The sequence below is a fragment of the Pichia membranifaciens genome (genome assembly GCF_001661235.1).
Source record: "Pichia membranifaciens NRRL Y-2026 unplaced genomic scaffold PICMEscaffold_2, whole genome shotgun sequence".
NCBI lineage: Eukaryota > Fungi > Ascomycota > Pichiomycetes > Pichiales > Pichiaceae > Pichia > Pichia membranifaciens.
Window position 1 is genome coordinate 2,183,553 of NW_017566983.1, and position 27,719 is coordinate 2,211,271.

Genomic DNA, 27,719 nt, shown 5'->3' on the forward strand with positions numbered 1-27,719 from the left:
CCAACCACCGCAACTACGTCTACAACACCGCCGACGGCCCGCCCTCCGCCGCCCCCTGCTCGGCCTCGTCTTCCCCGGCCTCCGCGGCTGCTGCCGGCGCCGCCGGCGCCGCCGGCGCCGCAGTCCCAGCAGCCCGCCCACGCGCCCCCGCCGACTTTTCCGAGCAGTGCGTCCCCCGCACCTCGTCCGCCGCCGGCGCCAAGCACCGCCGGTCTTCCACCTCCCTCCTTGACTCGCTTCTCCGCGTCGTGTCCCAGGAAATCAGCGGCTTCGGCGGGCCTGCGCCCGCGGCCCCCGCTGCCGCCGCCGACGACGACGCCCCGGTCCCGCCCGTGCCTCTCAGCGCGATGCTCACAGTCAAGCCTATCTCGCTTGAAGACTACCGCTGCTAATGGCCGCCTCCGGGCGGCGAGGGCAAACGGGGCGGGGCGGGGCGCGGTGCTATCTGGGGGCTCGCACGTTTGGCCGCCTTGGGTGGGTGCCTGCTTGGGTGCACACGTTTGGAGTCGTCTCGGTTGGTCGTTCGATTCGATGGTTCCGGATCTCTGGAACGGTGTCTTTTCTTTTCTTTTCTTGTCTTGCCTTCCGCTTTGATCATGTCCGCCTCCCCTCCGCCTCCTCTCTCTTGTTCTCTGAAGCATACCGAGCCTTGCTTTGCTTATCTTTACTCTGCGTTACTCCCCTGGGTCCATTTTTCTTGTCCTTTATTTCTTGTTGTTTTTGTTTCCGTTCTAGTTCTTTGGTCTCTGACTTTCTCTTTGCCTTTGTCCCGATCCCGTTGTTCTTTCCTCTTTTGTACACTGTATATTCCCCAACGCCCGTCCACGTCGGCAAGCACTCGGATCCGCACACCTGTCTGCATACACACCCAGATCACAACGCCCCGCCGCCACGCCAGCGAAGCAACAGCGAAGCAACAGCAACAGCAACAGCAACAGCAACAGCAACAGCAACAGCAACACCAGTTATATGACACTGCCCACACTGCCGCAGTTCCTCTTCTCCACCCTCAACGAAGCTAGAAATGGCTTGTCATTCCAAGAAATCTCCTTCCTCACCTTCCAGGCCGTGGTGCAGGTGTTCCTCATCTGTCTCTCCGGCTTCTGGGCGGCGCAGTCGAACTTGTTGAACAACGAAGGCGTCAAGATCATCTCCAAGTTGAACGTGGACTTGTTCACGCCCGCGTTGATCTTCTCCAAGTTGGCAAGCTCCCTCTCCTTGAAGAAGCTCATGGAAGTCATCATCATCCCGATCCTCTACGCAGTCACAACCCTGGTCTCTTACTACTCGTCCATCCTGGTCTCCAGATGGCTAGAGTTGACTGAGCCGGAGTCCAACTTTGTCACCGCAATGTCCGTCTTCGGCAACTCAAACTCCTTGCCTGTCTCCTTGACTTTGGCCTTGGCGTACTCGTTGCCCGACTTGGAGTGGGACGACATCCCGGACGACACCCCAGACAAGATCGCATCCAGAGGCTTGATCTACCTCTTGATTTTCCAGCAATTGGGCCAGATGTTGCGTTGGTCCTGGGGTTACAACAAGTTGTTGGCCAAGCAACCCGACCACGTCATCTTCTACGGGTCCACCTACAGCACGGAAGACGACCACGACCTGAACACCATCGAGAGCATGAACACGATCAGCTCCAGCGCCAATGACAGCTCCTTGGCTTACAACGAGGCTTCTAACTTGGAAAACAGAGTCCTCCCATTGTCGATCCAGAACAACGCCTCGAATATCACCAAGACTTTGAGAGATCAGCCCAACAGCAAAACCACCTCTTCGAGCTCCAATACCAACGTCAACGTCAACTATCTAACTGCCAACTACGGTAATGGTGAAGGAGACGATGACGATGAGTGTGGCGACGGAGATTCCACCACTCAGCTTATCGAAGAATACCCTAGCACCACCTCCGGCGCAATGTCATCTTCGACGTCTTACGGAAACAACAACCAACATGGAGAAGATTCAGAAGACAAGGAAGTCGAGAGACCATTTCTGGTGAGAGTGCTCCTCGGGTTCTACAACTGGATGAACCCGCCACTCTGGTCCATGCTAGCCGCCATGGTAGTGGCGTCTATACCGCCTTTGAAGGCTGCATTTTACGAGAACAACGGTTTCGTGCAACACACGTTGGCCAGTGCGATCAAACAGCTCGGTGGAGTCTCCATTCCGTTGATCTTGGTTGTTTTAGGTGCCAACTTGGCCCCTTCCAGCGATATACCGCCGGCATGTCCGCACTACAAGAGGATGATACTCGGCTCGTTGCTCGGCAGAATGGTTCTACCATCGTTGATCTTGCTACCGATGATTGTCCTCTCCGTGAAATACATCAGCTTGAGCATCATGGAAGATCCGATCTTTTTGATTACAAGTTTCCTTCTCATCACATCGCCGCCGGCCATCCAGTTGAGCCAAATTTGCCAGTTGAACGAGTTGTACCAGAAGGAGATGGCCGGCGTTTTGTTTTATGGGTACGCCATCTTGACGCTCCCGGTCACCATCGTAGTTGTTGTAACATGCATCGAAGCAATGAAGTGGTCCCAAGCATGATACATACATATATTTCTATATAGTAAATTATTAATTTATGAAATGAGAGCAATTTCGGGAAGGCAGCGAAGAACAATAGGAAAGGATACGTCTGCATCTCTTCACGCTCTGCCCTATTACAGCCAAACTCTTGGCGACAGCACCCGGTTCCTCTAACTTATCGTCTATCTTATCATAGGAACGGAGTGGATACGCATGGTAGAAGGCGCTGACGTAACCCTTATCCTCTCCCCGGGAGTGGCGCGGAGGTTCCTGTGCTGTTTGCGGCGAAATAGGGTGGCGATTCCCAAAGGCTGGACATTGCTCCTGCCTCGTTTTCGGCTTGTACATTTTTCTCGCAATTTAAATTGCCATGCGCTTGTGTGACCGTAAGGGTCTGCTTAGGTGTGTAGAGCAGCAACATTAACAGCAACAGCAATAGCACACCGCAAAACAGAGCTACGTGATACAAGCGATTGCACTCATACATCCCACTAGAAATGCCGAACTTTGTTTTTAAATGGTGAGTGTGTTCCTCGGAGGCGGGCCTGGCCGTGCTGCAGGCAGAGAAGCAGCGGGAAACGAAGGGAAGAATACTAACACAGAGCAATTGAGCGACCGCCACATGCTACAGGCCTGCTGACAAAAAAGTCAAGGACGTGATTGTGACGGGGACCTTTGACAACTGGTCAAAGACCTTGCCGTTGGTGAAGAGGCCGGACGGCTCGTTTGAGCTCGAGGTGCCTCTTGCCAAGGGCACGGAGAAGATTGAGTTCAAGTTTGTGCTCAACGGCGACGAGTGGGTCACCAGCGACACGTACTGGACTGTTGTCGACGAGACGGGCAACACGAACAACTACATTGAGTTTGCCAAGGACGGCAGCGTTGTGAAGGCCGAGAAGAACATGGGCAAGACTGAGTTTGGCAAGACCGAGAACGGCAAGACCACCCAGCCTGCCATCATTCCCGAAAGCGGCTTGAGCATGGGTTCTGCAGCTCCTGCTGCGGGCGCCGGTGCTGCAGCTGGCGCTGCAGTTCTAGCGCACGGCAAGAAGGAGCCGGAGGAGGTGAAGCCCACTGTGATGCCCAGCCAAGAGGGCGTGCAGACCACGCTCGGGGAGCCTGGTGTGGTTGTTCCGGAGAACCCGCAGGAGATCAGTGCGTTCAAGGAGGTGAGAAACGTGGACGCCAAGAAGCTGAACGCGGACATCAAGGAGCAGGAGGCGGCGGCGGCGGCAGCTCCAGGCAGCGCAGCCAGCAGCGAGGGCAAGGCCAAGTACGTGAAGAAGGTGAAGAAGCTGGTGTCGCCGGAGGAGGCCAACAAGGCCGAGGCTGACGCTTCCGCCGGCGCCACCGCTGACGCCAAGGAGACGCCTGCGAGCGCCGGCACCGCGTCGACCACCGCCACAGGCACCGCCAGCACCGCTGCTTCAAAGGACAAGGGCAAGAGTCCTGCCAAGAAGGACACTGCGCCAAGCACCGCCGCGTCCTCGAAGACTGCGTCGTCGGCTAAAAAGGAGAAGCGTGGCTTCTTCAGCAGGGTCAAGAAGGCTTTGTCCTAGACTGGCTGCCCCGGCGGTCTGTCCGCCGCTGTTGTACAACCATTTTTTCTGTTTCTGTTTCTGCTTCTACTTCTAATCTTTTTTGTGACTCCTCCTGTGTCCGACACGACACCTTCTGTTATACTGTACTGTACCCGATATACGTTGAACACGCATCATGTATGTATGTACCGCGCACCGCCACCGCGCACCGCCACATGCACCAGCCCCAAAGCCTCCTCCCACCCCCTCCCCCTCCCCCCGTTCCTTCGCCCGCCTTCGCTTCCCTGGCTTTGTCAACTCCAGTGAAGGAAAACATTTTCGCCGTTCCCATCCATGCACCTGCAACGTCGCCAAGCAGCGTGCGCTTTCAGGGACAGTTTGTGCTCTCCGCCGCGCCCGCCCGCGGGCCAACCAGCACGCGCTATTGCAGACGGCATTGCCCCCGGCGCGCAACAGGGCTATCTTCTGTGCGTCAGATGGCTGCACGCAGTGGTCCGTGCACCCCGCGCATGACGCATCACCGCGGGTGCTAGTGCGCAACGCTAGCACCGGCACTAATGCTCAATGCACTACCGCTAGTCTGCATTGGGATCTGCGGGAACCCGGCCCGCCACCCACGTCTGCCCCACCCCGCGGCACCTTGGCGCATCTTCTCCCACCGGCCAGTCTCGGCGCGCGTCTTTGCTGCTGCACCCTGCTGTCGGCGCTCCGTGGCCCCGCCGGAATCGGGCCGATGTCCGCTTGCGTGGGGGCGCTGCGTGGCTTAGCCGCCCCCGCGCCTCACGCCCTCGCCCGCGGCCCAGCACCCGGTCCAGCCAAGCACCGGCCACCCGCCGGCGGCCCCTGACGCCAGGCCCTCTTGCCGGCGATGGCGCGGCGCGCCGCTTGCGCTCGGCTGGCCGCCGGTAGCAGAACTCTGCAGCGGGCCGTTGGTGCATGCGGTTATACCCCTGTACATCCTCCACGTACAGAGATGCCAGGCCCTCACAGGTGGGGGTCCCTGGCCCCGGGATTGCAATGCCGCTGGGCGTAGTTGTTCATATAGCTGGCTGGCTGCCCCGTCTGTACACAGACGGCTCGCACAACGGCGCAGCGTTAGACAGGGAGTCCGAGTGGCAGCAAAGAGACGGACGTTTCCACCGCTTCGCATCCGTGCCCGCCGCCTGCCTGCCTGCCGCCGCTTCTGCAGTCTTCCGTGTGTGTTTCATACATCATATATGGCAGGAAAATAGCAGTTATCAGAGGAAGAAACGCCAGCGACAGCCGCAAACATGGTGGAAACCCCACGATCTAGCAAGTACAGCATCTCGAGCCTTGTGTCTGCGGATCCGCAGCACACCCGGGGTGCCAGCAGCACGCCTGCATCCGCATCCGCATCCGCATCCAGGGCCACAGTTACAACGACGCCGCTGAAGAAGGACAGCTCGTCTCGGTCGCACATACGAGACTTGTTGAATCCACGAGAACCGAGGCCCGGGAACGAGGCGTCGGCGGAGCCGCCTTTGGCTTCCTTCCCCGGATCGGTGTCCCGGGCGTCCTCCGGCGCCACGGATGCCTCGTGTGTCGGCACAACCTCCTCCGCTGACACCGTCAGCACCACGCCAAACGAAACGCCTATACGACAGCCGCGGTCTCCGCAGGAGAGCAGAGTGAAAGAGGAGGGGCACAAGCACGAGCACGAGCACGAGCACGAACACGACGACGACGACGAAGAAGGGCAAGAAGAGGAGGAAGAAGAGGAAGAGGAGGAAGAGGAGGATAGCAAGGGTTCGGAAAAGCTCACGTGCCGGTGGCAGGGCTGCTCGGCGGAGTTCGACGACGCCAAGCCGCTGTACGAACACCTCTGCGACTTCCACGTCGGCCGCAAGTGCAACAGAAACTTGTCTTTGCGCTGCAAGTGGGACGACTGCCAGACCACCACCGTCAAGCGGGACCACATCACCTCCCACCTTCGCGTGCACATCCCCTTGAAGCCTTACGTCTGCAAAACGTGCTCCAAAAACTTCAAGAGACCACAGGACTTGAAAAAGCACACACGCACTCACATCAACAGCACCCCGAAGGACCACAAGAGGTTCTACGACGACTTGACAAGCAAACGCTCTTTCGAGGAGATGAGCTCCTCCACACTTTCATCGCCCCTGTCTTCCTCCTGCGAACCCTCCCTGAAAAGACCACTTTTCCAGCATTCGATTACGGACTCGCAACTCTCCTCGAGATACATATACAAGCAGCTGCAACCGAATTCAAATCTCTACTCGGGTTGCCTGCAATACCCGCCCCCACCGTTCAAAGTGCAGCCCCAGATGGGTCCCGGACCCTACCCGCAGCCAGCACTGCCGCAGGCAGCACCTTTAGCGGCACCGCCTCACCACTCCTCGCAGGGGTATTATCCCTTCCAGTTCTCGAGTCCGCCAATGCATCACCAACCATACTACCACCTCCCACCCCGCCTACAGCCGCAGCGTATCCACTCATCTCCATCTCCACAGCCACCGCCAATGGCCTTGCCGCAAGAGCAGATACAGCCGCAACAGCAACGTTTCTACTCAACTCCTTTTCCTCCTTACTCAAAAATCCAACCACACCCCCTACGACATCTTAATTCATCATTCACCCCTCCACCTTCCGCAACCCCCGCTGGCGGTGGCAGAGCTCCTCCAAACGTTCTGGAACGTCGCTTTCCCGGCAGCCCTAGTGTGCCACTATCAATTTCGCCGGCTCCAGCCCCTCCTCCTTTGCCACTACGGCACGACCAGTTGCACCCATCCCAGTCGCAAACCAGGTATGCTCAAAGTTACGACAACACTGTAGCTAAGGAATCATGCACTTCGGCGCCTGCAGGACAGACTTCTAATGTAGGATTGGCTGGGCCTTCTACAACTACATATAATACCAACCCTGTCCCACTCTCCTACAGACGTGTATAGATTTACATATAACGACTGTAAAACAACAACTTAATAGCATCGAAGCAGCATATCTCAACAACGTAAATTAGACGGCTGCAATCTGAAGATTGATCTATGCCTCACAGCACATTCATTCAATGCTGCAGCATAACTTTTTTAATAGTTTTTTTATGCACTTAAAGTCTACTTTCCCCTTAATTTGAACAGAAACAGCTCGGCCGCAACCCCATAAAAACTACTATCAATGTCAGCCACCGATCCGGGAACCAAGATCTGAGTCTTCTTCATGTACAGATTTTCCCTTCTTTCGCACTTTCGCAAATGTGCATTTTCTCACGTTGTTACCATATTGGCCCTCCATTGTGACAAACATGACCGAGCCTCTCCTTCCTTGCCGCCATACACCTTTTCTACGCAATCCATGGGGTCATTCAACGAGTGACCTACATCTCACTTTCAAAGACCACTACACATACATAAATAGACAAACTTGAATATGCCGACGGGAGCGCCCTCCGGCACACGGACTCAGACACAAACAATCCAGATACCAGATATACCCACCCTTCATCTTCGTGCTTCAGCTACCCCCGAACAAGAATCTGAAGAAAATACCAACTCTAACAAGAAGACGAAAAAAAAAGTTTCGTGGGAAGAAGATGTCGTAGATAATGAGAATATGGGAAAGAAAAAGACAAAGATCTGTTGTATATTCCACCCACAAGATGAAGACGCATATGAGGTTGAAGATGGGTCTTCTTCCTCTAGCTCAAGTTCGAGCTCTTCTTCGGAAGACGAAGGAGAGATAAAGGATCGTGCAGAACCTAATGCTTATGAAAGGCAACCAAAATATAAAAAAAAGAAGAAATTGAGCAAGGAATCTTCGTCTGATAATCATCATAGCCATTCTCACGGACCTGACAATCATGCACATTTCGAATCTCATTCACACACGCATTCTCATTGATTATATTATATAGGACCTTTTAATACGAAGTATAATCATTTTACCTAATAAGAAGTACAAAACTAATAACTAATCAGTCAAATAATTTAAATTTAATTCGTATCTCATCAGATATTAATTTCCAAATTGATCAAAAGAGTGTAAACCTCCCTAGGCATCTTGTACTTGATTAACCCAGCATATATCATACAATTTTTGGAGATTTGCTTCAAATCGTAAAGTTTGGCATCGTTACCCATCGATGAGTAAGTCAGAGAGGAAATTAGCTTTTGCAAACAAGTCATTTCAATAATTAGCAACTTTGGTATGTTCTTCATAATACATTCATCATAATTGCTGAACTCGTTTATGTAGTTCCTGATCTTCGAAATATCATTGTTAGTCATAATTGGAATCAATTCAAGACACTTGATTTGATCTATGATTTTCATGCACTTGTTACCAAGTTCCTTGTCATTACCAAACTCCTTGATTATCTCAAAAATATCCAATAATTTTCTGCAAGTGACTCTATTCTTGGCAGAAGTCTTCGACAAAATTTCTGGAGAAGCGTTGTAAACCTTCAGCAAATTATCGCTAAGTTTGATAATATTGTTTTCATCGTCCGTTTCAGTAGTGCCTGGAATATCACTGATAGACTCAAAGTTATTAGCCAGATCTATTGAATTTATAAAATCGCCAAGTAATTTGTTGACAATTTTCAAGACTGTGTCATATTCTTCACTCAATTGATAAAGCAGTATACAGTCAATTAATCTGCCGTCTTCACTGGCCTTCTGCGCAGCCTTTTCAGCAATATTGTCCAAAAATGCATTTTCGTCTTCTAAATAGATCAGTGACTTTCTCTCTTCAATAACACCAGGAATTCTCATGCCATTTTTTGTAATTTTTCCTAGTAATAAAACAAACTCTCTTGTTTCTAATACCAATTCACGAACAGCTTCATGACAAAGTTCAATCTGCTCTTGCTTAAAAGTCTCATCAGACCCTTCACTCAAACATATCAAAAAAAGATATTCTGCTGCAACCCTTGGATCACTAAACTTGAAAGTTTTCACATAGTTACCAACCATTCTAGCAAAATTAATCGATTTGAATCCTTGAGAGTCAACGTTCAATAAATTTTCTGCAAAAGAAGGATTTGTCTTTTCATCAGAAATTCTAATAAGACCATAATAGTTTAATGTGATTGCTAAATGAACTGCGTCTATTTCATTGCTGAACATCAAATACTTGATGGCATCCTCATATAGCCCAACAAGTAGTAGAGTTTGAAGGTACATAGGATTTTTGGAAGAGCTGTTGAAGGCATCTACGCCAAACTCAAGTACGCTCTTTTGTAAGTCAAGTAAACTGTATGTGTCATTAGTCACATTCTCGTTGGCATCATTGAATATGATATCAGATTCAAAGGTAGAAGAATCATCCTCTTTTATCAGGGACAAATGTAGCCATAGCCAGTCTTCGATACTTAATGTAATAGAAGGTAGCGTCTTTCTGGCCAAATCACATCTACCGATGATTTTGTAAGTTGCATAACGATAAGGATCAATGTCCTTAGTAGAGTTCTTGAAATATTGGTTGAACTCATTATTGAGTCTTCCTTGCAATTCTTGAGGTAGTTTTCTTTCTTTGCTTTCACAATATGATTTCAGATAAAGCGAAAAGGACTTTTCGAGTTTTTGGAACGAGCTTTCATATCTTGAAACAAAAATTACGGCTTCTTCATAACAACCCGCTCTTAATAAGTAAAATAGGATTGCCCAAAGAGGTAATCCATTTACAAATGTCATATTTGGAACCTTCCAGCTTTTTTGCTTGGTTTTCAAACTCATCTCAATAAAATTTACCACCTTATCAACGTTTGGGGTTAATGATTTTGCTTGATCAAATTTAGAGAGATCCTTCATAGATGGAGTCTTGTTAACGGAATACAAATCGTTGATGTAATCCCTGAACTGGGACTCTAAATATTCTCTACTTTTCTGCTCAATATTTTCTTTCAATTTGATAGATTCGAACGTGTTTGAACTTGAATACGTTCCTTTAGAAAATCTGTGCTCTCTCAACTTGTCGTCGACATCGTTATATGGATTCTCACAAAAGTCTCGAAGAATGATCCACGCATCATGAAGTTGCTCAGACTTGCTGCTTGCTAAATCAGACTTGTTCAAACTTGAGAAAACAGTTGCAAGTTTATACCAGGTTTTTTGTTGTCTCGCTTCATTAAGTTCATAAATAACCTCAGCACATAACTCGAACTTTTTTCTCATAGCGTAAGAAATGTTTGGATTCATAAGCGAGTCCAAGTGTTTGGCACTCTGAACATCGTTGAATTTGAAGTTTGATGATATTATGCTTTTGGAAGTATGCGTGCCCCAAATCAACTGTTTCTCAATGAGTTCTTTCTGGGTAAGTTTTTTTGACTTCTTATCTGGCGAAGTTAGTGACGTTGATGCATCTCTTTTCAATACAGCTGATAATTTTTCACAAAGTTCACCTTTTCTTCGCTTCCAATCTAGGTGGATATTATTATTAACATAACTGTCAAAATCTTTAGCAGCGGACGATAGTGAACTTTCAATGGCCAATAACACATCTTCGTCTTTTTGCCTTGACATATAAAACTCAAGATTACTGGGTTTCTGTCTTGCATAAGCACCTAAACTTGCGTTTTGTGTATTATTGTTTCTGCTCAATTGACTATTATACTCATGCTTGTGTGCTAATTTTTTAATGTTATTTAGCTCATTATCAATTTCTTCGATAGTCAATCCTTTGCCAATCAAAAGATAGTGAGCTTTGGTATATGGATTGGACTTTGTATCTGCCTTGTTGTATTTCCTAAGCTTATAAGCTCTTTTTTGAATCTCGTTCAAGCTCAAATACAATGTATCGATATCATCCAAGCGCCTGGGTAGGTTTCTTGATGATTGTACAAGGTCGTCTAGCGAGGACGATTTCTTGCTTTTGTCTTTACCAAATGGGTCCAAAGTCCCACTTTTCGAAGTAGTCAACACTCCAGCCATATTGATAGGAATATTGCTTGATATAGCCTCTATAACTAGTTTTTTTAAATGTATAGAACGTTTTACGCAGTCTGTTGGGGCTGTCAGGTTTAAATGGATTTACATGTTTTCATTTCCGCAACTTTTTTTCCACATTCGAACAAGTTGTGAATTCTCGCGCCGGGTAACTTTGCGTTTAATGCTATCTTTATTTACATGTTACATTTGTCTTTTATCCAAACCCTACAAGCCGAAGGCCCTCTATATCTTTATTTTCCTCCAGTATTGATTCTTGTATTCCTCTTGGGAATCAGCAGTGTTGCTTATTTTCATATCCCCAGGTGGACATACACTGAGAAAAGCCTGCTCATCTGACTCGTTGACCGGGACTTGAACAAGTTCAGTAAAATGTAGTTTATCTTCATCAAAAATTGCTCTGAGTCTAGTTGCACCCCTCTTAGATATGTTTTCCTTCTTTAATTTGTTTCCGGTTTCATCAACCAGATCGTGGCTTTTGTACAAGAAGTTGAAGATTGATTCACGCACGATCACGCGAACACCTTCTGGAACCCATATTTGAAATAGTCCGTCAACATCATCGGGTGAGCTGGTCATTTTTATAGATAGAAAACCGAGGTCCTGTATGACAATGTCAACAGTTCCGTAAAATGGAGGTATAACGTATCTTTTCAAGTTGTAAAAAGCTTCTTTCGTCACACCAAACCTATTTCCAATTTGCTTTGGCCTGGTTTCATTTATCTCCTCAGCTCTGCCTAGCTTACTGTATCTTGCTTCAAATGTCTTTTCCCCTAATTTGAAAGCCAAACACCTTTTGAAAATAGCACCCTTTGGTGGCTGCAAATAGAAGAATCCTCCGTAAGAGTATAGACTCTTCCCACTAAAGACCTTTGGGCCTTTGACATCCAGCTTTTTGTACCTTTTTTTATCTTCAGCAACAAAAGCTGTATACTTTGGCTGTTTCCTTGCAAGTTTTTCAGTCAAATATTTGTAGAAACCCAAGTCATTCGGAAAGATTCCTGGTGTATCATAAACAGTTATCCTATCATTAATTTTGAATTTTTGAAAGTCTCTTGTATATCCTGGAATATGTGATGTACCAGGTGAATCAAGTCCAAGTTTTTCCAAATAATTCATACTTTTCTTTTCTATTTTTTTGGCTAAAACGTTTTGTGTGTCCACGCCATGAGTAGATGCTATCAATGATTTTATTAGACTGCTTTTACCAGCATTTGCCCTTCCTACAAAATAGAGATCACCACCAGGCAACTTTTGCAAAAGCTCCTCATTGTTCCACGACTTTGTAGTGGAAACAAAAAATACTTTCTCAGGGTCGGCATCTAAATATTTCTCCAGTACTTCTTGTACATATTGTAGACCTGTTCTGTTAAGTTGCACTTCTTGTCTGAAAAACAAGTCAGCTTTAGTAACAACGTGCCAAATATCTTTGGGATCTCTTCCTTTTATTATCCCTTTGCTGCAGGAAAGTGGAAAATCAAGAATTGACACAATGTTCACTATCTTTCCGTTTGACGGAATCTTCTCCAAGACTTGGTCGATTTGTTGGCCAAATATATCAAAGACACCATGCGAATTTAGTTGTTGACAACGTAAACACTCAACCTTAGAATTCGCAAGTTCGGCCAACTGCTTGACTTTCTGTTCAAACACTATTTCCTTTTCTTCAGCCAGATTAGAGGCCTCGTCGTAAATACCCATTTCTTTTTTCAATGCCAATTCCGCTTCAGTGAAAAGTTGATTTTTCTGCAGATGGCCTATGTTTTTTTTAAAACCTATTTGGGCACTAAACTTTGGTGGTTTGTAGTACTTATCTGAGCCTGAATCATTACTTTGCAAAGGCCCTGTACCACAACTTTTACATTTTAACTTTTCGGAAATTTCCCTGGATTTCAGAAAAGAAAGGTACTCATCATAAGCATTTTTTAAATCATATTCATGCTTCACTTTTTCCTGATTTAACATAACCGCATGAGCTTTAGTTTTTGTGTAATATTCGCTGCTGAAGATAGGCAACTCAACCTTCGGCTTGGGTTCAGATTTATTCATATTCGATGTACTAAAGCTAAATGCCGGAATATTTGATCGGAGAAAGTCATATTGAGGAAAAGGATTGGCCTTAAAGCCTAACCTTCCCGGCTTTCCAGTTGTCTTTATTGAAAACAAAACCCTTCTCATTTTAACTTAAACCGCTTTGCACATACGAAAAATTGCAATGAATAGGTCCAGCCGACATCAAGTCAATAAGGAAGATGTGAATCGACCATGTAAAGATTGGTTGGTGAAAATTTAAATCTAGCGAAAATGAATTTTGCTATATTTTTCCTTGTTTCTAAAAGAAAATGGACAAAAAAATTACAAAAAAGCTTAAACGATTTGAGTGTATATATGCATAGTATATAAAAATAGGAGTATATGTAGTGTATAAAAGGTTAATGTGTTTAAAAAAAAGGTGTTGAAATGTATAGGGAAAAATAGATTGTGCTTTGAAAGGATATCAACAGATTAGGATATAAATGGAAATGAAAAAGCTGACTTCAGGAAAAAAAGTAATGTATCGGTGAAAAAGTATTAGTTATTAACTATGTGGATGTTTTTATTGTTTTGAGTAGGAATTTAGTTAGCTGGCTTTTTTGGAACCAAAACCTTGTCGTCTCCTTCCTTCTTTTGGAAGATAGTCGTATCTTTTTCGTGTCTGTCGACTCTTGCCTTTTCAAACCACTTCTTAACGTTGAATAGACCAGAAATGGAGAATCCTCTAACTCTGAAGATGTAGTAACCAGCACACATTGCACCAAAGTTGAAACAAATGTAAATCCATGCAATACCAAAGTTTCTCCAATGTTCACTGTAGTGGATACCATACTGTTCAACAACTTGTTCTTGCTTGGTGTATGGACAGTATTTACATTGGGTGTCTTCAGTTGGGTTGACAAGATAACCACCATTGTTATCAACGTAAGTTGATAAGAAGTCGCCACATGTTTGACCAGAAGGTGGATCCATAATGTTGTATTCATCGAAAGCACAGATCAAAACTCTGTCATGAACAATACTACCAACGAAAGCCTGGACGAAGTATGTGAAAGGGGAAGCAACATACATAAAAGACCACAATCTTGGAGACCATCTCTTAGGGTTTAAGATACCACAGAAAAGTAACATAGAAGCAAACAAGTTGGAGTTGATCATGGAAGCTGAAGGAACATCTGGAGAGAAGTATAAGATAGCCAAACCGTATGAGATGAAGTAGATTGGGAAGATCAAGACGTAAATGAAGAAGAAGAAACCTGCAAACGGAGCATTGCCCGAGTACTGTGCTGGCCAGTAGTAGCAGATGTAGCAGAAGAACTCACAAATAACAGACCAGTAAATTTCAATCAAAGTGTGGGAGATCAATAAACAAGACCAGTGGAAAGTGTTGGACAACGCTTCTCTGACTTCGTACAATTCTCTTGAATCAATAGCGAAGACGTGGGATTGGTTAATCATAGCCAAGGAAATCAACAACAACATGAAAACAGATGAGAAAGCACCAGATGCGCCAGCGATGGTGTGGTCAAAACCAATGTAAGACAAACCGACGAACAAAGCACAGAAAACACATTCCAAGAACTTTGCTCTGATGTAAACAGGGGATCTCCAGAATTGAAGGTAAGTTCTCTTCAAAACAAACCAGAATTGTTTGTCGTACGTAGTTGCGTATTTGGCAGTCAAATCACCAACGTTAGAATTAATAGGTCTTTGAGGCAATTCAGCATGTAGTTGTTCAATATCAGCGGTAACTTGAGCACATTCTGGAGAGTTATTCCAAAGTTCAGCCCAATCTTGAGCAGTAGAAGCAGTTGCACCAGCACCAATACAGTTCAATATGTATTCAGCAGGGTTCTCGGAAACACCACAGTTAACACCAGAGTAACGTTCAAAATAGCCCAACATAGTTGAGGAGTTAGGACCAATATCACCAAAGTAGACAGTCTTACCACCCTTCTTTAGTAAAAGCAATCTGTCGAAAACTTCAAACAAAGTAGCTGAAGGTTGATGAATGGTACACAAGATAGCTTGACCAGAATCTGCAAGAGCCTTCATGAATTGAACAATAGACCAGGATGATTCAGAGTCTAAACCAGAAGTTGGTTCATCCAAGAACAACAACAATGATGGCTTAGCAACCAACTCAGTGGCGATCGACAATTTCTTTCTTTGTTCGACATTCAAACCTCTACCAATCTTACCAACCATGGCTTCGGCATACTTGTCCATACCCAAACAACCAATAATCTTTTCAACGTATTCATATTTCTCTGCCTGAGGAGTTGACTTTGGCTGTCTCAAATCAGCAGCAAATCTCAAAGATTCTCTAACAGAGAATTCAGCCATGTGCAAATCTTGTTGTTGGACGTAACCAGTTCTTCTCTTGAAGGAGCTATCCAAAGGTCTTCCATTAACTAACATATCACCAGTAATAGTACCAAAGGAGATTCTTTGAGCCAAAACGTTCAATAAAGTAGTTTTACCTGCACCAGATTCACCCATAAGGGCAGTCATAGTACCTGGCTTAACGTAACCTTGAATAGAACACAACAATTGTCTAGTTGCACCTTCGTAAGGAATAATGTAGTCCAAGTTTTTCCATGAGAAAATATCAGCTTCAGAAATAATCTTTTCTAGGTCAGCATCTGGACCATTCAAAGCAAGCATCATTTCTTCTCTGGTAGCAACTTTACCATCCCATTCTTCACCACCAGCAGCATCCGGCATGTGACCTCTCTTGAATAAAAGCATATCACCACCACCTTCAACATTTTTGACGAATTCGGCCATAAAAACATTCAGTCCAATGAAACCTGCAGTCCAACACAAGTTGATACCCCAGTATTTCCAGACGTTGTGCCATCTGAAGTCAAAGTGTCTTAAAATGTAAGCTTCACCAGAGACCCAGTCATTACCGGCAACAGCACCTGGCAAATCACAAACTTGGTTGATAAGAGAAACATTTTCATAACCAGGACCAGATGGGACCAGCTTGTAACAAGGCATGATTCTGTGGTGAAACTCGTTGGCCATTAATGAGTAGTAACAGTAAAACATAGGGTTCAAGTAGTGAATCCATTTGATCCAGTGATGCATCTTTGGCAATGGCAACATGAAACCTGCATAAACACAAAGCATCAAGACCCATAAACCACCGACTGCGTGAGCCGTGGTACCATCCTTAGTTAAAGTGGCAACAAGCTTGAAAATGAAAGACATACATTGTTGAATGGTTAGCAAGAATAAGAAGAACATGAAAAAAGCACCTGCAGTGTGTTTCAAATTTGGCATCCAGTAAGAAGTCAAAGACAAAATGATGACAGCAATTGCTTTGGTTGGCAATTCAGTGATCATTTCTTGCAAGGCTTCAGCAGACAAATGGTACATGGAGTAAGATTTTTGTTTAACCAAAATTGGTCTGTTTGCGAACGAGTTAGCAATTTCAGCCAAAGAAGTTAAAGCACAGAACAACAAACAGTAAAACAACATACCACCTCTGGAATATGCACCAACAGTGGATTTAGGAATATGGTAGTACATGGAACCGACAACAAAACCTTTAGTAACGAAAGAAGACAAGTAAACCATGGTATAAGTGATATCACCCTTAGTTCTTTGAAAACCTCTGATGACCAAATATCTTAGTTGAGCAAAATAGTTGACAACGAAAATGGATTTGTTTCTTTGACCAGTTTGCTTTCTTTGTGAAGTAGCTAGCTCTAATCTAGCTCTAGTTTCTTCAGCATTATGAGTGGCAACGAATTCGTCGTATTCAGCTAGCAATTCTTGATATTCTGGAGAAGAAAACCAATATTGTTCAAATTCATCGGCAGTATCTGGTACCTTACCTTCAAATCCAGGCTTGATTTGTCTAGATGCAGGGGAAGTGACGGCAGTTAAAAATTCTGGTGCAGTCATTCTGCTTGGCTTCACGTAACCCATTCTCTCGAAATAGCTGACACCGGTTTTAGCTGGACCCCAGTAAATTTGTCTACCCTTGTAAATGACTGTGACTTTATCGAAAAGCTCATAAATGTTTTGACCGGCTTGGTAGATAGCAACCAAAGCACCACAACGCAATATGTTTGTGGCAGTTCTCAAACATTGGGTGAACTCCAAAGCGGTAGAAGCGTCCAAACCTCTTGTAGCGTTATCAAAACAGTAGAATGAAGCATTCATGGATAATGCTTCCACAATGGAGACTCTCTTTCTTTCACCACCAGAGACACCTCTGACAAAATCATTACCGACTCTTGTGGAGTAGGTATGGGTCAAACCGAAAACGGTACACCATAATCTCAGCATGTTGTCAACGTATTCCTCTCTACCCATACTATCGATTCTCGTCTTTGGAGTTTTAGTTCTCAAAGCGAATTGAATGGTTTCTTTGACGGTGATGTAAGGGAAGTGGAAATCCAATTCCGGGTTGTAGACGATATAGCCTGAAAGGAGAGAGGGGGAAAAGGGGAGGATATTAGAAAAATCAAAAATGTTAGTAAACTGTGTGGAAAGTGGTAATTTGGGGAATTCGGAAAAAAAACATCAACATGGACATACCTTTATATTTTTTCATCATTTCTTCTTGGTCTAAACCATCGTAGGAAAAGGTACCTTCGACCAGGGCTCATAACCTGTTGTAATCTAGCTATTCTATTATGAATATCCATTGTATATGTTCACTTTTTCTTATGTTTGTTGCTTATTAATTTATAACTAATATAACTAGCCTACAAACTAATATTCTCAAACATAAATACAAGGGACAAACCTCTTGTATTTATACACTTACACCTTCGGTTAAACTTGCCATTATTCATTTATCATGGCGGCTAACTTTCCAGTTTTAGATTACTTAAGATGCCTTATCATGATAAGACTCTTATCTCTTATCACTCGATCATGATTGGCTTCGGCATCTTATCTCAACACCCCACCATAATCTAAACACTTGTAGATATGTTCGACATTCCAGCTAGACCAACAAACTTATTGAATTTAATCTTGGCTAAACTTTTAGTCAACATATCCGCAACCATATTTTCAGTGTTGATTGAAACTATTTCACAGTTTCCTTCTGAAATATGATGTCTAACAAAATGATGTTTAATATCAATGTGTTTGGTTCTCTGGTGATGGACCGGATGCGTTGATAACATCCTGCACCCTTCGTTGTCTTCAAAGATGCAGGGGACTTTGTTCATTTTAAGTCCAATGTGTTTCAACAGTTGTGTTAACCATAGTAATTCTTTAACTGCGTCACCCAGTGCCATATACTCTGCCTCAGTAGATGATAGCGCCACCGTCTGCTGTTTCGTGGATTTCCATGTTATTGCAGTATTTCCTAACATGTAAACATAACCGGTAATCGACTTTCTGTCCACCTTATCACCAGCCCAATCGGAGTCGCAGTAACCAACTAAATTGAAACTCGTGGTCTTCTTGAATACTAATCCTAAACCGAGAGTACCTTTTATGTACCGAAGAACATGTTTAGCAGCAGCATAATGATTTGCATACGGGGTTTTGATAAACCTTGACAGGGCCGAGGCCGCATATGACAAATCGGTCCTCACTGTATTCGCAGCAAACAATAATTTCAGTTTTCGATTTCACCGGCACAGGCTTTCAAAAGGGAAGAACAACCAGCACCAGGCTTACCCAAAGACAAGACCAACTCTCCAGGCTTTATAATACCCATAAAGTCTCTAATGATTTGTCTTTGGAGACGGGTGTCTTTTTTGAAGAACTTGGCAGGCCATTTGACCGAGTCTCTTAACATTTCCGGAACGGAAGGACCGTAGGCAGCAGACGCATCAACACCCCAACAGGTCAGGTCCTTGAAGGCCAAACCGGAGTGGGCAGATTCGATACCTTGTTCGGAAGCTCTCTCATGCAAGTATTTCAAGAGGAGCTTCAAGTCGAAATCTTGAGGGTTGACTTCGAAGTGGTCCAAGTCGGCCTTGGTCTTTGTGGACAACACTCTGGCCAAGGATTCGATCTTTTGGATACCTTCTGGAGTGGACAAGATTCTGGACAAGTGTTGAGATAAGTTTTCGCCATTTTCTTGTGCCTCGACGTCATCGATAGGGTTGAACTGTTTGACTTCGCCGCCGGCGGAGTCGACACTGTCCGTCCCGATACTGTGAGAGTCACTCATTGCTCAAGTGATGGATTAAAAAGAGAATTCGAAAAGACTTATCTGATTCAGCGTGAAACGGATAAAATCTTTTGGTGAAGTCAATTTTCAAAGCAGAAATTGATGCCGGAAGGAAGGAGTTACAAGGAAAAGGGTAAGAAAGCAAAACAAGAGAGAAGAAGGGGGTTCTGTGCTACAAGGGGTTGGAGAGAACATAAGCAGCTGGACGGAGATGGAGGATGGCACTTTTTATTTATATTAGGGGCCGGAACCTGGGACATTTGCAGAAGCTTGACGTGCTGGACGCTGAATCACGAACCACGAGGGATTTTTGGTTCAGAGAGCCGGCGAGTCACTATGGCGGGGGCAGAGCGTGCCAGGGCGCCGTGGTGGCAAGGGAATGCAGCTTCGCCGCTCTCGAAGCGGCAACACACCGGGCGTTCAGCCCTGTGACGATAATAAGCCGGACAGCGCTACGCCAGCCTGAAAACGGTTATCGACGATAAGCTGCGGGAAAAACGAGCTGGCAAATGGAAGAGTGAAGAAAATGCAGACGCTGCTCTCCCCACAGCGGCACCCGGCCTCAATGCATGCGGCGGGAGCTGCTGAGGGTGTTTCTTTGTTTTTTTTTCCTGCTTGTTTGTTTGTTTGTCTGTTGCAGGCAGTCTGTGTGTTTTCTCGTGCTGGGATTAGCGGCACCACACGCCTTGTTCTTGCCTGGCCCGTTGCCCGCCATGTACGACCCCGGCCCCAGCCCTAGCACCCGTGGCACATGTAGCGTCCCCCAGCACAGTCTGGCTGCCACACACGACCCCATACAGACCACACCCTGCAGCTGCTAATTCTGGCATTTCCCAAGCCGATGCGAGCGAAGCGAGGTTTTTTCCCCTTCCTTTTTGTTTTCTTTTTTTTTCCCTCCACCGCGTGCCCTGTATCGATGGATCTTCCGCAAAAGGCAACTGCGGGCTATCGGTCTGCGCCTGTGTCTATGCGTGTCTGGATGCCTGCATGTCTTTCTGGACGCCTGTCCATCTCCGTCTCTCCTTGTCCACTCTGCTCCGTCCACTCTTCTCGCTCAACAGCACTGGGGCCCCTGTTCCCCTTCCCGTTCCCGTTCTCCTCCCCGTTTCCGTTCCCGTCTTTCTGTTGAAACAGCACGCGTCCGCATGCCCTCCCCGTACTCTTCCCTGCATCCAGACGTCCGCAACACATACTACGTCCGTCCAGCCGTCCGTCTTCCGGACGGAAACGGCTTTAGCACTTGCTTCTTTCGCACGACCCGCGAGATTTAAATTCCCGCACCCGTCTTCCGGAACACAAGACGGCCCGAAAAACTCTCGGATGCCCTGCACCGCAGCAGCAGCAGCCCGCCCGTCCGCGCCAGTCTCGCCTGGCCTGAACCCGCTGAGCGCAGCGCACCGGTGCTCCAGCGCCTATTTTCCGCCGATCGACGGCTTGGGCCTTTTGCAGAGAGCAGCTCTCCGGGGTGTGCCTGTGCATGGACTATTCTCTACCTATGTATTGCCTATGTATCTAGTGTCATTGTCACTGCTATTGTCGCTGTCCACGCTGCCGACTGCAGGGTGTCTGCGCATGCTATTACGGCGCTCACGTGTGCCGACAAGGCCATGCCTGCCCCGACCAAGCCAGCAGCGGAATGGGCTTCCTTTTTATACAACTACAACGTTTCTCCGCAGTTCCTGCTCCTCCGCAGCGCAGAGCCTGTTGCTCTGCTCCCCGAGCCGCCAATATAGCCTCCGGCGTCCCTGCTTCTCCGAAAGCTCGCTGCTGCCGCAGAAAAGAGGCTATCTGGTCCGTGTCGCGGCGAGTGGGCGCGCTGACGTAAGCGGCGCGGCCCTTCCTTTTTCGCTTCTTGCCGATGCTGGCCCTGTCACGGGTAGGACCGCTGCTTGCGGTGGCGCCCTTGCCCTTGATAACGATTGTCTGCACGACACTGCGGTCCTCCACCAGCGCATGCTCCTTGGTGCGGGCGTCGTCGACCTTCCGCAGGTAGCCGCCGAACACGACGATCTCGGCCACGAGCACCAAGACTGCTGCAAACAGACTGAGCAGCACCCGGACACCCATGTTGCCGGCGGCGCCGGCGTCCCGGGAGAGACCCATGCTGCTGCCGCTCCAGTACCACACGGCGTACCCGGCAGACACCACCGTGATGAGGATGTTGACGATCGTAGTGAGCTGGTGCTTAACCTCTTTCGCCGCCTGGCCGGCGCTGCCCGCCTGGCCCCGCCCTGCGAGGAAGGCATAGCTGCCGATCCCGTCCACGTGGGCCCCGGCATCGTGGCCCCGTTTCAGCAGCGTGCGGTACTCTCTCTCCTTCTCCTCGGCCCTCAACCTGCTCATCAACGCCTTGAACTCGTCCGTCTTGGCGGCCTTCGCTAGCCCCTCCCGGTCGTAGACACGGAACACCGGAGTCAGGTCGCTCATATAGTGCATCAGAGACCCAACGTCCGGCTCGCCGCTGCACTTTTGGTGTGCCTCCCTCAGCTCCTTGTAGGTGATCCTGCCCAGCGACAGTATGGCGTCTTTCTCGCTTTTGTCTATCGCAGAGGCATTCACAAGTTTCTTCACCCTGTCCCCGAAAGTGTAGTTCATCTGTTTATCCGCAGTCCTGGCGTCTCCCGGTGGCAAGGAGTGGGCCGCCTCCGCCACCTCTCTGTCCATCCCGACTGACGTCTTTACTTCCTCGGCTGCATTCGTAGCTTTCACCCTGGCGCTAATCCCAGTCTCTGAAAAAAAAACCATATCAACGGCGCACAGACGCGTACATGATTTATGGCATACCTTTATCGTAGATTTCTCCACTGTCGACCGTTGGCACTGTTCTCCCAAGCGAGTTACGATACTCGAGGGACAACAGATGCCCAACCATGACAACTTTCACCATCCGTTTGAGACCCCATACCAGGTTCAGCTGGACCTCATGCAAAAAATATACGAAACCCTGAAAAAAGACTACAAGCTTGGGATCTTCGAGTCGCCAACCGGAACGGGGAAAACGTTGAGTTTGATCTGCTCGACAATGTCATGGCTCCGTGAATACAAGAAGCAGGTGAACGACGGTCTTATTTGTGAGAAACTTGGAGGCTTGGAAGACGGTAAAGACGAAGACGATGAGCCGGAGTGGGTCAAAGAAGCTTTCCAGAAAAAGGTTCTGGCCGACTACCTAGGCGAGGCACGCAAGTATGAACAACATCTACAAGAGGTCAGAGAAAAAGGCCTCCCGTTTTTTTTAGAGGATGATGGACGAAATAAAGAAAGCCGTAAAAAGAAGGGAGCTGTCAAAATTATCAAGAAGAGAAAAACCACCGAGAAAGCTGCCCAGCATCCTCCAGATATGGATCTGGATGATTTGGCGCCGGCTGATTATGACATTGCACAGGAGGAAGTCGGCCAAAGTGGGATCTCACGCGATGTCGAGCAGTTGTTGAGTAAAGTTGAAGGTTCGCATAGAAATACAAAGGCTAATGTTCATCCGACAAAGATCAATGAGTCCAAGGTGAAGATTTATTTTGTCTCCAGAACCCATTCACAGTTGAGCCAGTTCAGCAGCCAGCTAAAACTCACAAGCTTCCCGTCATGTATAGATAACCTCGGCACTGAGAGAATCAAGTACTTGCCCCTAGGATCGAGAAAACAACTCTGCATCAACCCATCTGTATATAAATTGAATGATTTGCAGGCAATAAACAAAGCATGCCAAAACTTGCAACAAGAAACTGAGAAATGCAAATTCATGCCCAAAGTGTACAACGAAGAGGACGATATGCGAAAAGAAAACTTAAATGACCTGGTTATGTCAGAAATTTACGACATTGAAGACATACATAGAATGGGAGAAGAGCTCAACATCTGCCCCTACTATAGCACGCGTAACGATATACCAGTCGCCGAAATTATCTCGATGCCGTACCAGCTATTATTGCAGAAAGACACAAGACAACTGTTGGGTTTGGAACTCAAGGACTCCGTTGTTGTTATTGACGAAGCACATAACTTGTTGGACACAATTTCTAGAATATATTCAAGTCAAGTGTCATTCAGCGACTTGAAACTAATTAAAAAGGGATTGAAAACCTATACTAAGAAATTCATGTTCAAAATGTCTGCAGGGAACAGAATTAACATAGCCAAGTTGAACAAGCTCATTAATGGTCTTTACAAATTCATAGCCGCAGCAGAGGCGTCTGGAAAAGTAACTTCCGGAGTTACCATTGACAGGAACGATATTTTCGGCGACAACGTTACGGACTTGCTAAATATCTATGATTTGGAATTGTACCTTGTTAAATCCAAGCTTGCATTCAAGCTCGAGTCGTACATGGAAAGAACCATAAAATCAGAAACCACTGAAGAATATTATAAATCAACAGGTAGTCCCAAGCTTTTTGAAATCAAAGCCTTCTTTTATTCATTGTCCAATCCTTTAAAAAGCGGGAAGTTCTTTTGGGATCGAACATCGCAGAACGACATTATCCTGAAATACCTATTGCTCGACCCAAGTGAAGACTTCAAAGACGTGTTAGATGAAAGCAAATGTGTCATCTTAGCAGGGGGTACAATGGAACCAATAACAGATTTCACGGATTTCCTAGTCCCTTCTTTAGAAAAGGAGAAAATAGTGCATTTCTCTTGCGACCATGTTATACCCGATAGTAATCTCCAAGTATTTACCGTTTGTCGCTCGCAAAGATCACCCAATTTTGAGTTTTCATATCAGAAAAGGAATGAGGAAAAGATGATCAACGATTTAGGGTATGCTTTGCGTGACCTTCTGGCCCAAGTTCCCGACGGCTCGGTTGCCTTCTTTCCAAGTTACAGCTATCTTGCGAAAGTGATCGAAACTTGGAAAAAATCCGGTGTATACGGCGAAATAGCTAAAATCAAAAAGATTTATCAGGAGGAAAGGAATCGCTCTGTGGATGATACCTTGATGGAGTATCGCAAAAGCATCGCCTTACAGGAAAGTACTGACACAGTAAACGGTGCGCTCTTGCTTTCTGTGGTTGGAGGTAAAATGTCGGAAGGTATCAATTTCTCGGATGAGCTTGCAAGGGCGGTCATCATGATAGGGCTCCCCTATCCAAACGCCTTCAGCAGTGACTTGATAGCGAAAAAGGATTACATTGAACAAAAGTACCTCAGTATGGGTAGCACCTCCACGTTTGCGAAATCGAAAAGTCAAGAGTTTTACGAAAATCTCTGCATGAAAGCTATTAACCAATCGGTGGGGCGTGCGATACGGAACATCAGCGATTATGCAGTCATTTTCCTAATCGATACGAGGTACAGTCAACCACGGATTCAAAGTAAACTTTCTGGCTGGGTTAGAAAGCGTATCGAAAGTGACAGCAGATCTGTTGAAGACGCTGTGCGCCACGCACGTGACTTTTTCAAGGGAAAAAATAGAAGCATCTAGAAGTGGAAAGCTGAAAAACAGGGGTGCCGCGTTCAGCGAGATGTTGAAGCATTCTGTTGTAGGTGGAACGTAGACTAGAGGAAGATTATATGTTGCCCTTGAAGTGTGTCCTCAAAGCTTTGCATCAGCAATTACAAAAAGTAGTTACAGCCAGCTGCATATAGAATACATTGATTAAGACAGAAAAATGGCAGATTACGAAGTAGATCCAACTCTCAAAGACATTGTTTCCCACGAAACTTTAAGGTGGGTGTTCGTTGGAGGTAAAGGTGGTGTTGGTAAAACCACCTCTTCCTCTTCGGTAGCCATCCAACTGGCGCTCAACAACCCGGAGAAAAACTACTTGTTGATCTCCACCGATCCTGCTCACAACTTGTCTGATGCATTTGATCAGAAGTTTGGTAAAGAGGCAAGAGTGGTCGAAGGCCTGAACAACTTATCATGTATGGAAATCGATCCGTCATCTTCGATGGAAGAGTTCACAGCTTCGAACAAGATGGGCATGGACTCAAGTGATCCATTGAACAGTGTTTTGTCAGAAGTCACTTCCTCGATCCCAGGTATTGACGAAGCTTTTTCGTTCATGGAAGTGCTAAAGCATATCAAGAACCAAAAGGCTAGTGCAAACGACTCGTCCATCATCAAATACGACACCATTGTTTTTGATACTGCTCCAACTGGTCACACGTTGAGATTTCTACAGTTACCATCAACTTTGGAAAAGTTATTGGGTAAATTTAACGAGATCACCGGTAAGATGGGGTCTTTGTTGAGTATGATGGGTGGAGATCAGAAGCAAGAAATGTTCAACAAGTTGGCAGACATAAAGGAACAGGTCACCGAAGTCAACAAACAATTCCAAGATCCGGAGTTGACCACTTTCATATGTGTCTGTATCTCTGAGTTCTTATCCTTGTATGAAACCGAGAGATTGATCCAGGATTTGATGAAATACAATATGGACGTCAACACGATTATTGTGAATCAATTGTTGTTTGCCGATGATGATGAATGTAAGAGATGCCAAGCGAGATGGAAAATGCAAAAGAAATACTTAGACCAAATGGACGAGTTGTACGAAGATTACCATCTAATCAAAATGCCTTTGTTGGGTAACGAAATTAGAGGTTTACCAAACTTGAAGAAATTTTCTAAATTCTTGTTGCAACCATATGACCCAGAAAAGGATAAGGACCTTGTCTTCTCTATTGAAGAAAGATAATCTTGCGTGTAGCTGTGTGTATTATTTTTTTATTTTGTATAATGGTGGAATTTATATAGGGCATCAAGACATTAATTTTCTAAGCTCCCTCGCCTAGCATGAAAACACTCATTGATCGATAACGATGTCTTACAACCGTGCGTGGTACACATTCTCTCTCCTTTCTCCTGCCAAGAGAATCGTATTGACCATTGATCATCAGACAGATCAATATGTCCTCTGGAACATATTTTTGCAGAAGTTGCAGACTTCCTCTCGTTATAGATGAATCCTTGGAGGAGCTTAGTCATGCGCAACAGCATCTACTTACGCTAAACTACGGAGAAAAACCACCGCCTTCCATAGTACGAAATGATAGTAGTTTCAGCATAAAACACACAGGAGGCGTCGCTGAAAACACATCAAACTTATACGATGACTATCCTAAGATACCAGACTCACGAATGAATCTTTTTCAAGAAGCTTTGGAGTCAAGTCAATATAGGGTTGTATCGAAAAGTGAAAGCTACAATGATGATAATGATTTAAACGATTCTAAGAGTAACGGAGGAGAGAATAAAAACAGCGAGAGTTCTTTTGTTTACCTTCATGATAAGGCACAGACAGACGATGATATATATGGTAACACTGGTGCTACATCATCTGTGATATCAAACTCCTCCAATTCGCTAAAGCCATTCAAAGTTGAAGAAATCAAGGATGTCGTAGACAAGAAATCGGATATAAGTGAAAGGATTGAAAGTTTGGATACAATCTTCAATATCATATCTTCTAAATATGAAATTGATTATCCTGTTTGCAGCGACTGTGCTTCAACGTTGATTGAACAGATGAAATCAAAATACGATACCCTTAATAAAGAGAAGGAAATGTACATGCAATTTTTGAGAAAACTCACAGCACAAAATGGACCAAATGTAGAAAAAACAAAAAAGGCACTGAAAGACTTGGATGAAATGAAAGAGAACGAGCGTAAGATTTTGAAACAACTTTCTGAGGAGGAGCAACGGCATTTGAACTTAAACAAAGAACTAAGAGAGCTAGAGGAGGATCTAGAGAAACTAGAAGCCGAGGAGCACGAATTATGTCTGGAGAAAAACCAGAAGGAGATGAGTATTGAGAAAAATATATCAGAATTGAATATAGCAAAAAACAAATACTACCAGAATTTAGACTTCCTTGATTCTTTGCGAAAAACCAACGTGTTTAATAATTTTTTCGACATATCTAACGATGGAAAGTTTGGCACTATCAACGGTTTACGGTTAGGCTGTCTTGACGACATCAAGGTAACGTGGCATGAAATAAATGCAGCATTAGGACAGCTAGTGTTACTTCTATCGACTTGCCTTAACATTCTTGCTTTGGATTTAAAAGAGTACAAGCTGATTCCGATGGGATCAACCTCCAAAATAGAAAAGTATGGTACAGATTCATCAGGAGCGACATCAAAATCAGTGGTTCAGCTTTACTGTACGGGGGAGTTTTCCATCGGTGGTTTTTTCTCACATAACAATCTCGACGTTGGAATGGTGTGTCTGGTTGAGATATTGAACCAAATCGGTGCTTACATTAAGGAATTAGACAATACTTGTCAACTTCCGTATCCCATGGATGGTGACAAGGTAGCTGGTTTCTGCATTCGTCCATCAGGGCGGAGTGGGTGGGAAAATTGGACAAACGGGTGCCGGTTTCTTCTGATCAACGTCAAATGGATCCGGACTTTTTGTGTTACATACTACGAAGACCGCATATGTGGCGAGTGATTTCCGCTTGTGTGGCTGGTGGCTTTTGCCATTTCTTTTTTTTTTTTCTGTAGACGCACTACTAATTACATGTATGAATAGAAACAATAGTAGCCAGGGAAGGTCGTTCTGATATCTTG

At 45.8% G+C, this 27,719-nt stretch overlaps 13 protein-coding genes across 13 annotated transcripts; 8 read left to right on the top strand and 5 right to left on the bottom strand.

Moving 5' to 3' along the window:
• Positions 1-1,017: 1,017 nt before the first annotated feature.
• Positions 1,018-2,550, top strand: PICMEDRAFT_26921 (hypothetical protein; the record flags this gene model as incomplete). The annotated part of the gene is made up of 3 exons (XM_019162470.1): positions 1,018-1,079; positions 1,209-1,580; positions 1,755-2,550. Coding segments are annotated over 3 exons (1,230 nt in total), but the record flags the coding sequence as incomplete, so codon positions are not given.
• A 372-nt stretch (positions 2,551-2,922) lies between these two features.
• On the top strand, positions 2,923-4,259 carry PICMEDRAFT_15905 (hypothetical protein). Its single transcript, XM_019161015.1, has 2 exons — positions 2,923-3,058; positions 3,170-4,259. Exons 1-2 carry the CDS (start codon positions 3,036-3,038, stop codon positions 4,095-4,097), a joined length of 951 nt encoding a protein of 316 aa, XP_019019175.1. The 5' UTR covers positions 2,923-3,035; the 3' UTR covers positions 4,098-4,259.
• Positions 4,260-5,026: 767 nt separating this feature from the next.
• Positions 5,027-7,128, top strand: PICMEDRAFT_15906 (hypothetical protein). The gene has a single exon (XM_019161016.1). The coding sequence runs from the start codon at positions 5,351-5,353 to the stop codon at positions 7,007-7,009; it is 1,659 nt and encodes a 552-aa protein (XP_019019176.1). The 5' UTR covers positions 5,027-5,350; the 3' UTR covers positions 7,010-7,128.
• Positions 7,129-7,394: 266 nt separating this feature from the next.
• PICMEDRAFT_15907 (hypothetical protein) lies at positions 7,395-8,324 on the top strand. The gene has a single exon (XM_019161017.1). It carries the CDS (start codon positions 7,488-7,490, stop codon positions 7,956-7,958), a length of 471 nt encoding a protein of 156 aa, XP_019019177.1. The 5' UTR covers positions 7,395-7,487; the 3' UTR covers positions 7,959-8,324.
• Positions 8,066-10,987, bottom strand: PICMEDRAFT_31299 (hypothetical protein; the record flags this gene model as incomplete). Its single annotated transcript, XM_019162691.1, has 2 exons — positions 8,066-9,989; positions 10,083-10,987. The coding sequence occupies 2 exons, from the start codon at positions 10,985-10,987 to the stop codon at positions 8,066-8,068; spliced, it is 2,829 nt and encodes a 942-aa protein (XP_019019178.1).
• A 14-nt stretch (positions 10,988-11,001) lies between these two features.
• PICMEDRAFT_15909 (hypothetical protein) lies at positions 11,002-13,200 on the bottom strand. The gene has a single exon (XM_019161018.1). The coding sequence runs from the start codon at positions 13,178-13,180 to the stop codon at positions 11,228-11,230; it is 1,953 nt and encodes a 650-aa protein (XP_019019179.1). The 5' UTR covers positions 13,181-13,200; the 3' UTR covers positions 11,002-11,227.
• A 418-nt stretch (positions 13,201-13,618) lies between these two features.
• Positions 13,619-19,193, bottom strand: PICMEDRAFT_31991 (hypothetical protein; the record flags this gene model as incomplete). Its single annotated transcript, XM_019162735.1, has 3 exons — positions 13,619-17,478; positions 17,594-17,659; positions 18,650-19,193. 3 exons carry the CDS (start codon positions 19,191-19,193, stop codon positions 13,619-13,621), a joined length of 4,470 nt encoding a protein of 1,489 aa, XP_019019180.1.
• Positions 19,194-19,302: 109 nt separating this feature from the next.
• Positions 19,303-19,717, top strand: PICMEDRAFT_122888 (hypothetical protein). Its single transcript, XM_019159906.1, has one exon. The coding sequence runs from the start codon at positions 19,412-19,414 to the stop codon at positions 19,676-19,678; it is 267 nt and encodes an 88-aa protein (XP_019019181.1). The 5' UTR covers positions 19,303-19,411; the 3' UTR covers positions 19,679-19,717.
• Positions 19,718-20,085, bottom strand: PICMEDRAFT_122889 (hypothetical protein). Its single transcript, XM_019159907.1, has one exon. It carries the CDS (start codon positions 19,987-19,989, stop codon positions 19,756-19,758), a length of 234 nt encoding a protein of 77 aa, XP_019019182.1. The 5' UTR covers positions 19,990-20,085; the 3' UTR covers positions 19,718-19,755.
• A 695-nt stretch (positions 20,086-20,780) lies between these two features.
• PICMEDRAFT_58385 (hypothetical protein) lies at positions 20,781-21,788 on the bottom strand (the record flags this gene model as incomplete). The annotated part of the gene is made up of 1 exon (XM_019163294.1): positions 20,781-21,788. One exon carries the CDS (start codon positions 21,786-21,788, stop codon positions 20,781-20,783), a length of 1,008 nt encoding a protein of 335 aa, XP_019019183.1.
• Positions 21,789-22,014: 226 nt separating this feature from the next.
• On the top strand, positions 22,015-24,706 carry PICMEDRAFT_122901 (hypothetical protein). The gene has a single exon (XM_019159908.1). It carries the CDS (start codon positions 22,054-22,056, stop codon positions 24,610-24,612), a length of 2,559 nt encoding a protein of 852 aa, XP_019019184.1. The 5' UTR covers positions 22,015-22,053; the 3' UTR covers positions 24,613-24,706.
• Positions 24,707-24,799: 93 nt separating this feature from the next.
• PICMEDRAFT_72062 (hypothetical protein) lies at positions 24,800-25,834 on the top strand (the record flags this gene model as incomplete). The annotated part of the gene is made up of 1 exon (XM_019164086.1): positions 24,800-25,834. One exon carries the CDS (start codon positions 24,800-24,802, stop codon positions 25,832-25,834), a length of 1,035 nt encoding a protein of 344 aa, XP_019019185.1.
• Positions 25,835-26,019: 185 nt separating this feature from the next.
• On the top strand, positions 26,020-27,699 carry PICMEDRAFT_15915 (hypothetical protein). The gene has a single exon (XM_019161019.1). It carries the CDS (start codon positions 26,047-26,049, stop codon positions 27,598-27,600), a length of 1,554 nt encoding a protein of 517 aa, XP_019019186.1. The 5' UTR covers positions 26,020-26,046; the 3' UTR covers positions 27,601-27,699.
• Positions 27,700-27,719: the final 20 nt, after the last annotated feature.